The 17,997-nt window shown below is 52.2% G+C and overlaps 1 protein-coding gene across 3 annotated transcripts in view; it reads right to left on the minus strand.

The window, feature by feature from the left end:
* ARAF (A-Raf proto-oncogene, serine/threonine kinase) overlaps nt 1–17,997 on the minus strand; it is a 30,218-nt gene that overhangs the window by 11,205 nt on the left and 1,016 nt on the right. The window contains exons 2-8 of one of the 3 annotated variants that reach the window (XM_066580006.1): nt 14,646–14,686; nt 9,735–9,984; nt 7,722–7,825; nt 7,261–7,363; nt 7,030–7,181; nt 4,824–4,910; nt 4,595–4,733 (exon numbers count right to left, since the gene is read on the minus strand). In XM_066580006.1, coding sequence (XP_066436103.1) covers nt 4,595–4,733; nt 4,824–4,910; nt 7,030–7,181; nt 7,261–7,363; nt 7,722–7,825; nt 9,735–9,977 — 828 coding nt within the window. In that variant the 5' untranslated portion in view covers nt 9,978–9,984; nt 14,646–14,686. Of the gene's footprint in view, nt 1–4,594; nt 4,737–4,823; nt 4,911–7,029; nt 7,182–7,260; nt 7,364–7,721; nt 7,826–9,734; nt 9,985–14,645; nt 14,687–17,997 lie in introns of all 3 variants that reach the window. The other 2 variants (XM_066580004.1, XM_066580005.1) reach the window with 2 other exon arrangements.

The raw sequence follows: 17,997 nt of genomic DNA on the forward strand, positions 1-17,997 counted from the left end.
AGATCTATACAACTACCACTAGGGGGAACTCACTACATACAGCTATATATATTGCCGCCACTAGGGGGAGCTCACTACATACAGATCTATACAACTACCACTAGGGGGAACTCACTAGATACAGATATATACAGCCACCACTAGGGGGAGCTCACTACATACAGATCTATACAGCTACCACTAGGGGGAGCTCACTACATACAGATCTATACAGCTACCACTAGGGGGAGCTCACTACATACAGATCTATACAACTACCACTAGGGGGAACTCACTACATACAGCTATATATATTGCCGCCACTAGGGGGAGCTCACTACATACAGATCTATACAACTACCACTAGGGGGAACTCACTAGATACAGATATATACAGCCACCACTAGGGGGAGCTCACTACATACAGATCTATACAGCTACCACTAGGGGGAGCTCACTACATACAGATCTATACAGCTACCACTAGGGGGAGCTCACTACATACAGATCTATACAACTACCACTAGGGGGAACTCACTACATACAGCTATATATATTGCCGCCACTAGGGGGAGCTCACTACATACAGATCTATACAACTACCACTAGGGGGAACTCACTAGATACAGATATATACAGCCACCACTAGGGGGAGCTCACTACATACAGATTATATATAAATATAGCCACCACTAGGGGGAGCTCACTACATACAGATCTATACAGCTACCACTAGGGGGAGCTCACTACATACAGATCTATACAGCTACCACTAGGGGGAGCTCACTACATACAGATCTATACAGCTACCACTAGGGGGAGCTCACTACATACAGATCTATACAGCTACCACTAGGGGGAGCTCACTACATACAGATCTATACAGCTACCACTAGGGGGAGCTCACTACATACAGATCTATACAGCTACCACTAGGGGGAGCTCACTACATACAGATCTATACAGCTACCACTAGGGGGAGCTCACTACATACAGATCTATACAGCTACCACTAGGGGGAGCTCACTACATACAGATCTATACAACTACCACTAGGGGGAACTCACTACATACAGCTATATATATTGCCGCCACTAGGGGGAGCTCACTACATACAGATCTATACAACTACCACTAGGGGGAACTCACTAGATACAGATATATACAGCCACCACTAGGGGAGCTCACTACATACAGATATATATAGCCACCACTAGGGGGAGCTCACTACATACAGATTATATATAAATATAGCCACCACTAGAGGAGCTCACTACATACAGATATATACAGCCACCACTAGGGGAGCTCACTACATACAGATATATATAGCCACCACTAGGGGGAGCTCACTACATACAGATTATATATAAATATAGCCACCACTAGGGGAGCTCACTACATACAGATATATACAGCCACCACTAGGAGGAACTCACTACATAGAGATATATACAGCCACCACTAGGGGGAGCTCACTACATACAGATATATACAGCCACCACTAGGGAGAGCTCACTACATACAGATATATACAGCCACCACTATGGGGAGCTCACTACATACAGATCCATACAGCCACCACTAGGGGGAGCTCCCTACATACAGATCCATACAGCCACCACTAGGGGGAGCTCACAACATACAGATATATACAGCCACCACTAGGGGGAGTTCACTACATACAGATCTATACAGCCACCGCTAGGGGGAGCTCCCTACATACAGATCTATACAGCCACCGCTAGGGGGAGCTCTCTACTTAGAGATATATACACCCACCACTAGGGGGAGCTCCCTACATACAGATCTATACAGCCACCACTAGGGGGGAGCTCCCTACATACAGATCTATACAGCCACCACAAGGGGGAGCTCCCTACATACAGATATATACAGCCACCACTAGAGGGAGCTCACTACATACAGATATATACAGCCACCACTAGGGGAGCTCACTACATACAGCTATATACAGCCACCACTAGGGGGAGTTCACTACATACAGATCTATACAGCCACCGCTAGGGGGAGCTCTCTACTTACAGATATATACACCCACCACTAGGGGGAGCTCCCTACATACAGATCTATACAGCCACCACTAGGGGGGAGCTCCCTACATACAGATCTATACAGCCACCACAAGGGGGAGCTCCCTACATACAGATATATACAGCCACCACTAGAGGGAGCTCACTACATACAGATATATACAGCCACCACTAGGGGAGCTCACTACATACAGCTATATACAGCCACCACTAGGGGGAGTTCACTACATACAGATCTATACAGCCACCGCTAGGGGGAGCTCTCTACTTACAGATATATACACCCACCACTAGGGGGAGCTCCCTACATACAGATCTATACAGCCACCACTAGGGGGAGCTCCCTACATACAGATCTATACAGCCACCGCTAGGGGGAGCTCTCTACTTACAGATATATACACCCACCACTAGGGGGAGCTCCCTACATACAGATCTATACAGCCACCACTAGGGGGGAGCTCCCTACATACAGATCTATACAGCCACCACAAGGGGGAGCTCCCTACATACAGATATATACAGCCACAACTAGAGGGAGCTCACTACATACAGCTATATACAGCCACCACTAGGGGGAGCTCACTACATACAGATGTATACAGCCACCACTAGGGGAAGCTCACTACATACAGATCTATACAGCTACCACTAGGGGGAGCTCACTACATACAGATCTATACAGCTACCACTAGGGGGAGCTCACTACATACAGATCTATACAACTACCACTAGGGGGAACTCACTACATACAGCTATATATATTGCCGCCACTAGGGGGAGCTCACTACATACAGATCTATACAACTACCACTAGGGGGAACTCACTAGATACAGATATATACAGCCACCACTAGGGGGAGCTCACTACATACAGATTATATATAAATATAGCCACCACTAGGGGAGCTCACTACATACAGACATATACAGCCACCACTAGGGGGAGCTCACTACATACAGATCTATACAGCTACCACTAGGGGGAGCTCACTACATACAGATCTATACAGCTACCACTAGGGGGAGCTCACTACATACAGATCTATACAGCTACCACTAGGGGGAGCTCACTACATACAGATCTATACAGCTACCACTAGGGGGAGCTCACTACATACAGATCTATACAGCTACCACTAGGGGGAGCTCACTACATACAGATCTATACAGCTACCACTAGGGGGAGCTCACTACATACAGATCTATACAGCTACCACTAGGGGGAGCTCACTACATACAGATCTATACAACTACCACTAGGGGGAACTCACTACATACAGCTATATATATTGCCGCCACTAGGGGGAGCTCACTACATACAGATCTATACAACTACCACTAGGGGGAACTCACTAGATACAGATATATACAGCCACCACTAGGGGAGCTCACTACATACAGATATATATAGCCACCACTAGGGGGAGCTCACTACATACAGATTATATATAAATATATAGCCACCACTAGGGGAGCTCACTACATACAGATATATACAGCCACCACTAGGGGAGCTCACTACATACAGATATATATAGCCACCACTAGGGGGAGCTCACTACATACAGATTATATATAAATATAGCCACCACTAGGGGAGCTCACTACATACAGATATATACAGCCACCACTAGGAGGAACTCACTACATAGAGATATATACAGCCACCACTAGGGGGAGCTCACTACATACAGATATATACAGCTACCACTAGGGGGAGCTCACTACATACAGATATATACAGCCACCACTAGGGGAGCTCACTACATACAGATCTATACAGCTACCACTAGGGGGAGCTCACTACATACAGATATATACAGCCACCACTAGGGGGAGCTCACTACATACAGATCTATACAGCCACCACTAGGGGGAGCTCACTACATACAGATCTATACAGCTACCACTAGGGGGAACTCACTACATACAGAAATATACAGCCACCACTAGGGGAGCTCACTACATACAGATATATACAGCCGCCACTAGAGGGAGCTCACTATATACAGATATATATATAGCCACCACTAGGAGGAGATCACTACATTAAGATATATACAGCCACCACTAGGGGGAGCTCCTTACCTACAGATATATACAGCCACCACTAGGGAGAGCTCACTACATACAGATATATACAGCCACCACTAGGGGGAGCACATGACATACAGATATATACAGCCACCACTAGGTGCAGCTCACTGCGTACAGATATATACAGCCACCACTAGGTGGAGCATACTACATACAGATATATACAGCCACCACTAGGTGGAGCTCCCTACATACAGATATATACAGCCACCACTAGGTGGAGCTCACTGCGTACAGAGGGGTCTCATGTCAGAATTTTACTGACTCCAGTGTAATCCATGGCATTCTTTGCATTGGCTCTACCAAATAAGGTCAGCTTTGTACTAATTCCCCTCCTCTCGCCCATCCTGCTGGACTGTACCCGCGCCCTCACTATGCCCGCTGGTCTGTTAGCCCTGTATACCCAGTCTAGATTTCCTCTGTGTCATCACTAGTAAGAGCATAGCCTCCTGACAGGGTACCTCAATAATGCTGTTGTCCACGGGACCAGTGGTGCTGTCAATATGAACGTTGGGGGTGGAAGTGGAGCGATGCCGTTGCAGGGGTTGCCCCTCGCTGGGAAATGAAAAGGAAGCAGCTCCAGGGTGCTGTGTCCGGGGGCTGCTGGAGGGAGACATGGAATGGGGTGGGAAGCAGGGACATCAACAGAGAATGGCATAGACATGAAGAGGATGCTCTGGAGGTCATTACCTGGATGGCTGTGGGGTGTAGGGTTCATGGATGATGCCGGGGGAATGATCGGGATACAGAGCGTAGTCCTGATAGCCGCTTACTGGTCTAAAGAAGGACAAGCCAACAAAAAGCATTAAGAGTCCGATAGGGGGAGCTCACTACATACAGATATATACAGCCACCACTAGGGGGAGCTCACAACATACAGATATATACAGCCACCACTAGGGGGAGCTCACTACATACAGATCCATACAGCCATCACTAGGGGGAGCTCACAACATACAGATATATACAGCCACCACTAGGGGGAGCTCACTACATACAGATATATACAGCCACCACTAGGGGGAGTTCACTACATACAGATCTATACAGCCACCACTAGGGGGAGCTCCCTACATACAGATCTATACAGCCACCGCTAGGGGGAGCTCTCTACTTACAGATATATACACCCACCACTAGGGGGAGCTCCCTACATACAGATCTATACAGCCACCACTAGGGGGGAGCTCCCTACATACAGATCTATACAGCCACCACAAGGGGGAGCTCCCTACATACAGATATATACAGCCACCACTAGAGGGAGCTCACTACATACAGATATATACAGCCACCACTAGGGGGAGTTCACTACATACAGATCTATACAGCCACCGCTAGGGGGAGCTCCCTACATACAGATCTATACAGCCACCGCTAGGGGGAGCTCTCTACTTACAGATATATACACCCATCACTAGGGGGAGCTCCCTACATACAGATCTATACAGCCACCACTAGGGGGGAGCTCCCTACATACAGATCTATACAGCCACCACAAGGGGGAGCTCCCTACATACAGATATATACAGCCACAACTAGAGGGAGCTCACTACATACAGATATATACAGCCACCACTAGCGGGAGCCCCCTACATACAGATATATACAGCCACCACTAGGGGGAGCTCAATACATACAGATATATACAGTCACTTCTATGGGGCTGTCACTACATATGGTCACCACTCGTGGGGTAGCTCACTACATACAGATCTATACAGACACCACTAGGGGGGAGCTCACTACATACAGATCAATACAGCCACCACTAGAGGGAGCTCACTACATACAGATATATACAGCCACCACTAGAGGGAGCTCACCACATACAGATATATACAGCCGCCACTAGGGGGAGCTCCCTACATACAAATCCATACAGCCACCAATAGGGGGAGCTCCCTACATACAGATCCATACAGCCACCACTAGGAGGAGCTCACTACATACAGATCTATACAGCCACCACTAGGGGGAGCTCCCTACATACAGATCTATACAGCCACCGCTAGGGGGAGCTCCCTACATACAGATCTATACAGCCACCGCTAGGGGGAGCTCACTACATACAGATCTATACAGCTGCCAGTAGGGGGAGCTCACTACATACAGATCTATACAGCCACCGCTAGGGGGAGCTCTCTACTTACAGATATATACACCCACCACTAGGGGGAGCTCCCTACATACAGATCTATACCGCAAGCACTAGGGGGAGCTCACTGCATACTGAGTTCTGTGTTGTAATGTTTTGGGCTCCCCCTAGTGGTGGTTGCAGGTTTCCAGCATAGTATTTTGTAGCTACGCTTGTGATTTGTCACTGCGGTAAAACGGAGCCCAATAAATATAGATTTATAAACATCTCCGTTCAGAATATTTGGACCTAAAAATCAAACATCGGTAAAAGCCGACAAGTTTGAAGTCTACTCGGCGCCGGTGGGTCCTACCGACAATCGACTCGGCGCCGGTGGGTCCTACCGACAATCGACTCGGCGCCGGTGGGTCCTACCGACAATCGACTCGGCGCCGGTGGGTCCTACCGACAATCGACTCGGCGCCGGTGGGTCCTACCGACAATCTACTCGGCGCCGATGGGTCCTACCGACAATCTACTCGGCGCCGATGGGTCCTACCGACAATCTACTCGGCGCCGATGGGTCCTACCGACAATCTACTCGGCGCCGATGGGTCCTACCGACAATCTACTCGGCGCCGATGGGTCCTACCGACAATCGTGGTTACATTCGCAGGCTGAGACCACTCAGATCTTGTTACAATGTATCTCAAGCTGGAAGAGTTTTCAGTCTGGTTCCCCAGGGCAGCGTGTAAGACAGCTGCTGAGGGGGCATCATGCACCGTATAACCGGAGACCCCCTTTACGGCGGGCGCTTACTTGGGCAGCTTAGTGATGTCCACGCAGGCCGTGGGCACCTTACTGCTGCAGTGCTGGTGGAACTTGTAGCCGCAGGTCTGACAGCGGAAACCGTGAAACAGGAACTTCAGGCAGAAGTCGCAGAACGCCAGGTTAAAGTGGGTCTTCCGCACCTGCAGCAAGGGATTGTGGGAAAATGAATAGGAGATGAGGTGCAGACCGAAGAGGGGGGAGGGCCAATGGAGTACTTACAAAATTGTGCATGGACAGAGGGACGTCGGCCAGAACTTCCACCATCAGCTCCTCCCCCACCAGCGGGGTGATGTCCGTCTCCCAGTCTGTCAGGGTCTTCCGCCTGTGGGGGGCAATAAGTGACGTTAGGAAGTACAATGTGTGCGGGGGAAGGGAAGTGACAACCCCCGAGCACCGCAAGGTGGCTTCCAAACTGGTTGCCATGAGTCGGCAATACACCTCAAGGTGCAGACGAGGACCCCATGACTGCTCTTCCTGGCCAGCATTCGCTCTTCTCTGCCAGTGATGGAATATCTGACATTATGCGATGGCATCCATAGTGAGAGAAGCGAATGGGATGCCAAGCTGCCAACCCGCCGAGCAGAGGGCGCTGCGTGACACCAGCCCATATGGCACAGAGTGTACAGAAAGCGGAGCGCTCAATGTCATTGTGCTGCTGGTAAAGCTGCCATGACCCGTACCCGTGTAGCAGACGATACACCGCACAGCACTGCTGGTTCAGACCGCGCACCTTCAGCGCCTTGTCTAGGGAGTCGTAGACGGTCATTCCGGGTCGGACATTTACCTAAAAATGGAGAGAGCGATTAGAGATGGGAAGCGGCAAACATAAATCAGACCGACGCAACCGCTAACCAAGGGCTCATGTCCGCGAGCGGGTGGTCAGCGCGTATTACATGTGTGCAGCACGGCCGCGTGATACACGGTGGAGTCATCCATGCACATCAGCGTGTAGATGCGTGCGAGAAACAGATGGCAGCACGCGGTATTCCTCTGCGCACCTCGTGGCATCCGCCCCGCACACTATGATACCATGGGCAACACAGGGTCTTTATTTTAATTCCCCTCTCCCAATCACACAGCGCATGACTGCGTCCGTGAGACCCGCAGCGCACTCGCAGCCATACGTGGTCTTTGCCAACCGCATCCGTGAGACCCGCAGAGCACTCGCAGCCATACGTGGTCTCTGCCAACCGCATCCGTGAGATCCGCAGAGCACTCGCAGCCATACGTGGTCTCTGCCAACCGCATCCGTGAGATCCGCAGAGCACTCGCAGCCATACGTGGTCTCTGCCAACCGCATCCGTGAGATCCGCAGAGCACTCGCAGCCATACGTGGTCTCTGCCAACCGCATCCGTGAGATCCGCAGAGCACTCGCAGCCATACGTGGTCTCTGCCAACCGCATCCGTGAGACCCGCAGCGCACTCGTAGCCATACGTGGTCTCTGCCAACCGCGTCCGTGAGACCTGCAGCGCACTCGCAGCCATACGTGGTCTCTGCCAACCGCATCCGTGAGACCCGCAGCGCACTCGCAGCCATACGTGGTCTTTGCCAACCGCATCCGTGAGACCCGCAGAGCACTCGCAGCCATACGTGGTCTCTGCCAACCGCATCCGTGAGATCCGCAGAGCACTCGCAGCCATACGTGGTCTCTGCCAACCGCATCCGTGAGATCCGCAGAGCACTCGCAGCCATACGTGGTCTCTGCCAACCGCGTCCCTGAGATCCGCAGAGCACTCGCAGCCATACGTGGTCTCTGCCAACCGCATCCGTGAGATCCGCAGAGCACTCGCAGCCATACGTGGTCTCTGCCAACCGCATCCGTGAGACCCGCAGCGCACTCGTAGCCATACGTGGTCTCTGCCAACCGCGTCCGTGAGACCTGCAGCGCACTCGCAGCCATACGTGGTCTCTGCCAACCGCATCCGTGAGACCCGCAGAGCACTCGCAGCCATACGTGGTCTCTGCCAACCGCATCCGTGAGATCCGCAGCACACTCACAGCCATACGTGGTCTCTGCCAACCGCATCCGTGAGATCCGGAGCGCACTCGCAGCCATACGTGGTCTCTGCCAACCGCATCCGTGAGACCCGCAGCGCACTCGCAGCCATACGTGGTCTCTGCCAACCGCGTCCCTGAGATCTGCAGAGCACTCGCAGCCATACGTGGTCTCTGCCAACCGCGTCCGTGAGACCTGCAGCGCACTCGCAGGCATACGTGGTCTCTGCCAACCGCATCCGTGAGATCTGCAGAGCACTCGCAGCCATACTTGGTCTCTGCCAACCGCATCCCTGAGATCCGCAGCACACTCGCAGTCATACGTGGAATCTGCCAACCGCGTCCGTGAGATCCGCAGCGCACTCACAGCCATACGTGGTCTCTGCCAACCGTGCCCGTGAGACCCGCAGCGCACTCGCAGCCATACTTGGTCTCTGCCAATCACGTCCGTGAGACCAGCAGAGCACTCACAGCCATACGCGGAATCTGCCAACCGCATCCATGAGATGTGCTGCCATATGTGGCCTTTGCCGGCAGAGCTGTTGTTTACAATCCGGTAACACGCTGCAGGAAGACCTGCAATGTTTTACACATTCGCCCATGGACAAGAGCCCTAAAGTGCATGAGGGTCAATATAGATGCGCCCACCCTGACAACTCTCCCATATCTATGCAGATCATACCACACAAGACTCACCACCGTCCTCTGCTGGTTGGGAAGGTAGACCTTCACGGTGCCCCCGGATTTGCCCTCTGTAGCTGGCGCTTCGCTCATCGATCCTCTAGGTCCATCGTGGTGACCCACTCCCCTGCCACCAGGACTGGGCAGCTCCAGGACGGCTGCCGACAACATGACTGCGCTTCCCTTGCCGAGCTCTTGGGACAGCGAGCGCAGGGCACCATTGGCGATGTTCCCCGGAGGGGTGTGGGACCGCTTCATTGGGACTCTGCAAACAAACGAGCACGGCTTAAATCCGGGGCGGCGGGCAGCTAGCCGTCTCTCCCCCAGAAATACTGCTTTCTCCTCGCTCCTCCAAGGCCCAAAGCTCCCCGTCCAACTGCAGGGAGGAAGAAAACCTCATCTGCGCCATTTGGTGGAAAGATAACACAGCAGATGGAAGGAGAAGGGAGTCATACAACAAGCAGAGAGAAAGTGGGAGGTGGAGGCAGACCCAAACCGCTTAAAGGGACCCCACACAAATACACAGCGGAGAAGCTCACGGAGGACAGGGCTCATCCTCAATCAGGGACCAAAGCAGAACTCCCAGCATGCAAGCTGTCAGGTCAAGCTGGCCGTGCCAGTATCCCCATAGTAGGAAAGCCAGATGCTGCAGACTACACGAGTTCCTTTAAGGGGTCCCTGAATATTAGACCAATATCCTGTGCTGCACTCAGGGGCCTCTGCCTGCAGCCACCACTAGGAGCAGCAGATTGTAGACCTTTTATACAGTGAGCTCCCCCTAGGGGTGGCTGTATATATCTGTATGTAGTGAGCTCCCCCTAATAGTGGCTGTATATATCTGTATGTAGTGAGCTCCCCCTAGTGGTGGCTGTATATATCTGTATGTAGGGAGCTCCCCCTAGTGGTGGCTGTATATATCTGTATGTAGTGAGCTTCCCCTAGTGGTGGCTGTATATATCTGTATGTAGTGAGCTTCCCCTAGTGGTGGCTGTATATATCTGTATGTAGTGAGCTCCCCCTAGTGTTGGCTGTATATATCTGTATGTAGTGAGCTCCCCCTAGTGGTGGCTGTATATATCTGTATGTAGTGAGCTCCCCCTAGTGGTGGCTGTATATATCTGTATGTAGGGAGCTCCCCCTAGTGGTGGCTGTATATATCTGTATGTAGTGAGCTCCCCCTAATAGTGGCTGTATATATCTGTATGTAGTGAGCTCCCCCTAGTGGTGGCTGTATAGATCTGTATGTAGTGAGCTCCCCCTAGTGGTGGCTGTATATATCTGTATATAGTGAGCTCCCCCTAGTGGTGGCTGTATATATCTGTATGTAGTGAGCTCCCCCTAGGGGTGGCTGTATATATCTGTATGTAGTGAGCTCCCCCTAGGGGTGGCTGTATATATCTGTATGTAGTGAGCTCCCCCTAGGGGTGGCTGTATATATCTGTGTGTAGTGTGCTCCTCCTAGTGGTGCTGTATATATCTGTGTGTAGTGTGCTCCTCCTAGTGGTGGCTGTATATATCTGTGTGTAGTGTGCTCCCCCTAGGGGTGGCTGTATAGATCTCTATGCAGTGTGCTCCTCCTAGTGGTGGCTGTATATATCTGTATGTAGTGAGCATCCCCTAGTGATGGCTGTATATATCTGTATGTAGTGAGCATCCCCTAGTGATGGCTGTATATATCTGTATGTAGTGAGCTCCCCCTAGTGGTGGCTGTATATATCTGTGTGTAGTGTGCTCCTCCTAGTGGTGGCTGTATAGATCTCTATGCAGTGTGCTCCTCCTAGTGGTGGCTGTATAGATCTCTATGCAGTGAGCTTCCCCTAGGGGTAGCTATATAGATCTGTACGTAGTGAGCTCCCCCTAGTGGTAGCTGTATATATCTATGTAGTGAGCTCTCCCTAGTGGTGGCTGTATATACCTGTATGAACTGAGCTCCCCCTAGTGGCGGCTGTATACATCTGTATGTAGTGAGCTCCCCCTAGTGGTGGCTGTATACATCTGTATGTAGTGAGCTCCCCCTAGTGGTGGCTGTATATATCTGTATGTAGTGAGCTCCCCCTAGTGGTGGCTGTATATATCTGTATGTACTGAGCTTCCCCTAGTGGTGGCTGTATATATCTGTATATACTGAGCTTCCCCTAGTGGTGGCTGTATATATCTGTATGTAGTGAGCTCCTTTAGTGGTGGCTGTCTATATCTGTACACAGGGAGCTCTCCCTAGTGGTGGCTGTATATATCTGTATGTAGCGAGCTCCCCCTAGTGGTGGCTGTATATATCTGTATGTAGTGAGCTCCCCCTAGGGGTGGCTGTATATATCTGTATGTAGTGAGCTCCCCCTAGGGGTGGCTGTATATATCTGTATGTAGTGAGCTCCCCCTAGTGGTGGCTGTATATATCTGTATATAGTGAGCTCCCCTTAGTGGTGGCTGTATATATCTGTATGTAGTGAGCTCCCCCTAGTGGTAGCTGTATATATCTGTATGTAGTGAGCTCCCCCTAGTGGTGGCTGTATATATCTGTATGTAGTGAGCTCCCCCTAGTGGTGGCTGTATATATCTGTATGTAGTGAGCTCCCCCTAGTGGTGGCTGTATATATCTCTATGTAGTGAGCTCCCCCTAGTGGTGGCTGTATATATCTGTATGTAGTGAGCTCCCCCTAGTGGTGGCTGTATATATCTGTATGTAGGGAGCTCCCCCTAGTTGTGGCTGTATATATCTGTATGTAGTGAGCTTCCCTAGTGGTGGCCGTATATATCTGTATGTAGGGAGATCCTCTATTGGTGGCTGTATATATCTGTATGCAGTGACCCCCCCCCCCCCAGTGGTGGCTGTATATACCTGTGTGTAGTGAGCTCTCCCTAGCGGTGGCTGTATATATCTGTATGTTGTGAGCTTCTCCTAGTGGTGGCTGTATATATCTGTATATAGTGAGCTCCCTCTAGTGGTGGCTGTATATATCTGTATGTAGTGAGCTCTCCCTAGTGGTGGCTGTATATATCTGTATGTAGTGAGCTCCCCCTAGTGGTGGCTGTATATATCTGTATGTAGTGAGCTTCCCCTAGTGGTAGCTGTATTGTCTGTATGTAGTGAGCTTCCCTAGTGGTGGCTGTGTATTTCTGTATGTAGTGAGCTCCCCCTAGTGGTGGCTGTATATATCTGTATGTAGTGAGTTCCTCCTAGTGGTGACTATATAGATCTCTATGTAGTGAGCTCCCCCTAGTGGTGGCTGTATATAGTGAGCTCTCTCTAGTGGTGGCTGTATACATCTGTATGTAGTGAGCTCCCCCTAGTGGTGGCTGTATACATCTGTATGTAGTGAGCTCCCACTAGTGGTGACTGTGTATATCTGTATGTAGTTTGCTCCCCCTAATAATGGCTGTATATATCTGTATGTAGGGGGCTCCCCCTAGTGGTGGCTGTATATATCTGTATGTAGTGTGCTCCCCCTAGTGGTGGCTGTATATATCTGTAAGCAGCGAGCTTCCCCTAGGAGGTGGCTCTATATAGTAAGCTCCCCCTAGTGATGGCTGTATATATCTGTATGTAGTGAGCTCCCCCTAGTGGTGGCTGTATATATCTGTAAATAGTGTGCTCCCCCTAGTGGTGGCTGTATATATCTGTATGTAGTGAGCTCCTCTAGTAGTGACTGTATATATCTGTATGTAGTGAGCTCACCCTAGTTGTGACTGTATATATCTTTACACAGGGAGCTCCCCCTAGTGGCTGCTGTATATATATATTTGCATGTAGTGAGCTCCCCCTAGTGGTGGCTGTATATATTTGTATGTAGTGAGCTCCCCCTAGTGGTGGCTGTATATATCTGTAAGTAGTGTGCTCCCCCTAGTGGTGGCTGTATAGATCTGTACGTAGTGAGCTCCCCCTAGTGGTGGCTGTGTATATCTGTATGTAGTGAGCTCCCCCTAGTGGTGGCTGTATATATCTGTATGTAGTGAGCTCCCCCTAGTGGTGGCTGTATATATCTGTATGTAGTGAGCTCCCCCTAGTGGTGGCTGTATATATCTGTATGTAGTGAGCTCCCCCTAGTGGTGGCTGTATATATCTGTATGTAGTGAGCTCCCCCTAGTGGTGGCTGTATATATCTGTATGTAGTGAGCTCCCCCTAGTGGTGGCTGTATATATCTGTATGTAGTGAGCTCCCCCTAGTGGTGGCTGTATATATCTGTATGTAGTGAGCTCCCCCTAGTGGTGGCTGTATATATCTGTATGTAGTGAGCTCCCCCTAGGGGTGGCTGTATATATCTGTATGTAGTGAGCTCCCCCTAGTGGTGGCTGTATATATCTGTAAGTAGTGTGCTCCCCCTAGTGGTGGCTGTATATATCTGTATGTAGTGAGCTCCCCCTAGTGGTGGCTGTATATATCTGTATGTAGTGAGCTCCCTCTAGTGGTGGCTGTATAGATCAGTATGTAGTGACTGTATATATCTGTACACAGGGAGCTCCCCCTAGTGGTTGCTGTATATATATTTGTATATAGTGAGCTCCCCCTAGTGGTGGCTGTATTTATCTGTAAGTAGTGCTCCCCCTAGTGGTGGCTGTATAGATCAGTATTTAGTGACTGTTTATATCTGTAAGTAGTGTGCTTCCCCCTAGTGGTGGCTGTATATATCTGTATGCAGTGAACTCCCCCTAGTGGTGGCTGTATATATCTCTAAGTAGTGAGCTCCCCCTAGTGGTGGCTGTATGTATCTGTATGTAGGGTGCTCCCCCTAGTGGTGACTGTATATATCTGTAGACGGGGAGCTCCCCCTAGCGGTACAAGGATCTTTTTCTAGGGGTAACTGTTTGGCTATGCAGGGGGTTTGGACCTCTGTATCAGAAAAACGAATCTCCATATCTGATAGTTTATCCGTCTGCATGACCGACGCAGGGAGGTCCTTGCTTTCCAGCATGTTGCGCTCGGTTCTCACCTTTTTCGGCTTTTACCCTCGGGCTCCACAGTGTGAACTATCTGGAAGGAAGAGGAGTTGAAAGAGTTAATAGATATAGTTTTTACCTTCACCAAACAGTGTGTGATGAAGAGCAATAGTGACAGAATACAGTCAGCACTGGGTGACATGCTGCCCCTAGTGTTCGGGGAGGGCGGTGCAATCACTGATTACAGGGGAAGGACAAGAGCCCCCATAGCAGCCAGTCTTCTCTCCTCCTTCCTGCAGACCCTATGGAAGACCCCAAACTACACCTCGTCCTTCGATCGTGGCGGTGCCATTATCAGGGCTATAAATGTCACAGCCTATTACAATATCTCTGCTTGCTTGAAACGCTGAGTCTGGTGGAGTCTTGCAGGATCCTATAAGGTGTAGGGGGATCTCCTGCCAGCACTGAAATGGTTAAGTACTAGACCTGCTGGGGACCCCGACTCATAGACCCCGATGGAATAGTTGTGGAGGTCATTCACACACAGCGGAATCGGTGCAGATTCCCCTCAGTAGCGCTAGGTGTGAACGCACCCCAGAGGGGTCCCCATCCACAAGAGCAGGTAAAGGTCTGATTGCTGGGGGTCCGACCACTGGGACCCCCAAGACTCCTGAAAACCACACATCCCGACTAGTGAATGGAGCGTTGTGCGGCCCCGGCCCATTCACTGCAGAGCCGGCCGAGCGCAGGGATCTCCCTGGGTGAGTGGAGCGATGGCGGTGCGGGTGCGGTGATCACATGACTCGTGGGCGCCGGACCTCCGGGAACCACCCAACCACAAGTGGTTTGCAGACAGTCCGGCGGTGCGGCCATTCATCTAACGGTCTTACTCAAGTGAATGCGGCCATGAACGCTCTTCTTCCACCCTTTCCTCCCCGGGACGTAAGCGTATGTCCGATGGATACATCGTGGGGGCGGGGCTGTACAGGCAGAGACGTATCCCCACCAAGGCAGCAGTCCAGAGAAAATCAGGGCAAACGGCAGCAGCGACATTTCGCCCGACCCAATAGAAGATACAGACCGCGGGGCGGCCGAAATGTCGCTGCGGTTATTGCAGATGGAAGAACAGAAGGGGCCTTGGGGAGTTTGGGCACAGATTTCTGCTACTGTTTATATTTATGTTCTCTGGACTATGTCCTATGGATGGCACGGGCTCAGAAGCTGGGGGCATGATCACTACTGGGGCCCGGGGGGGGGGGGCATGATCACTACTGGGGCCCGGGGGGGGGGGGCATGATCACTACTGGGGCCCGGGGGGGGGGGGCATGATCACTACTGGGGCCCCGGAGGGGGGGGCATGATCACTACTGGGGCCCCGGAGGGGGGGGGGGCGTGATCACTACTGGGGCCCCGGAGGGGGGGGGGGCGTGATCACTACTGGGGCCCCGGAGGGGGGGGGGGGCGTGATCACTACTGGGGCCCCGGAGGGGGGGGGGGGGCGTGATCACTACTGGGGCCCCTGAGAGGGGGGGGGGGCATGATCACTACTGGGGCCCTGGGGGGGGGGAGGGGGCATGATCACTACTGGGGCCCCGGAGGGGGGGGGGAAATGATCACTACTCGGGCCCCTGAGAGGGGGGCCATGATCACTACTGGGGCCCCGGGGGGGGGGCATGATCACTACTGGGGCCCCTGAGAGGGGGGGGGCATGATCACTACTGGGGCCCTGGGGGGGGGAGGGGGCATGATCACTACTGGGGCCCCGGAGGGGGGGGCAGGATCACTAATGGGGCCCCTGAGAGGGGGGGGCAGGATCACTACTGGGGCCCCTGAGAGGGGGGCCATGATCACTACTGGGGCCCCTGAGAAGGGGGGCATGATCACTACTGGGGCTCCTGAGAGGGGGGGCATGTTCACTACTGGGGCTCATGAGGGGGAGGCATGCCTACTACTGGAACTCCTGAGAGGGGGGGTGGGCATGATTGCTACTGGGGCCCCTGAGGAGGGGGGCATGATTGCTACTGGGGCCCCTGAGAGGGGGGACATGATTGCTACTGGGGCCCCTGAGAGGGGGGGCATGATTGCTACTGGGGCCCCTGAGGGGGAGGAATGATCACTACTGGGGCTCTTGAGAGGGAAGCATGATCACTACTGGGGCTCCTCAGGGGGGGGCATGATCACTACTGGGGCTCCTGAGAGGGGAGGGGGGGGACATAATTACTACTGGGGCTCCTGAGAGGGGAGGGGGGGCATAATCACTACTGTGGCCCCTGAGAGAGGGGTGGGCATGATCACTACTGGGGCTCCTGAGAGGGGAGGGGGGGGGGGGACATAATCACTACTGGGGCCCCTGAGAAAGGGGTGGGCATGATCACTACTGGGGCTCCAGAGAGGGGCATAATCACTACTGGAGCCTCTGAGAGGGTGTCGTGGGGGGCTTGATTACTACTGTGGCCCCTGAGAGGGGGGGGGCATGATTTCTTCTCATTTTGTTTGTTGTCAGTGAAAGGGAATCATCAATGTATCCATCCAGAGGCTGCAGACCCCCACGGCACCATCATCCCCTCAGCTGAGGGTCTGTTACAATGTATCCATCTAGAGGCTGCAGACCCCCACGGCACCATCATCCCCTCAGCTGAGGGTCTGTTACAATGTATCCATCTAGAGGCTGCAGACCCCCACGGCACCATCATCCCCTCAGCTGAAGGTCTGTTACAATGTATCCATCCAGAGGCTGCAGACCCCCACGGCACCATCATCCCCTCAGCTGAGGGTCTGTTACAATGTATCCATCCAGAGGCTGCAGACCCCCACGGCACCATCATCCTCTCAGCTGAGGGTCTGTTACAATGTATCCATCCAGAGGCTGCAGACCCATCCGTCACCATCATCCCCTCAGCTGAGGGTCTGTTACAATGTATCCATCTAGAGGCTGCAGACCCCATCATCCCCTCAGCTGAGGGTCTGTTACAATGTATCCATCTAGAGGCTGCAGACCCATCCGTCACCATCATCCCCTCAGCTGAGGGTCTGTTACAATGTATCCATCCAGAGGCTGCAGACCCCCAGACCCCATCATCCCCTCAGCTGAGGATCTGTTACAATGTATCCATCCAGAGGCTGCAGACCCCCACGGCACCATCATCCCCTCAGCTGAGGATCTGTTACAATGTATCCATCCAGAGGCTGCAGACCCCCACGGCACCATCATCCCCTCAGCTGAGGGTCTGTTACAATGTATCCATCTAGAGGCCGCAGACCCCCAGGCACCATCATCCCCTCAGCTGAGGGTCTGTTACAATGTATCCATCTAGAGGCTGCAGACCCCATCATCCCCTCAGCTGAGGGTCTGTTACAATGTATCCATCCAGAGGCTGCAGACCCCCACGGCACCATCATCCCCTC

Source organism: Eleutherodactylus coqui, chromosome 10 (genome assembly GCF_035609145.1).
Source record: "Eleutherodactylus coqui strain aEleCoq1 chromosome 10, aEleCoq1.hap1, whole genome shotgun sequence".
In the NCBI taxonomy this organism is placed as follows: Eukaryota; Metazoa; Chordata; class Amphibia; order Anura; family Eleutherodactylidae; genus Eleutherodactylus; species Eleutherodactylus coqui.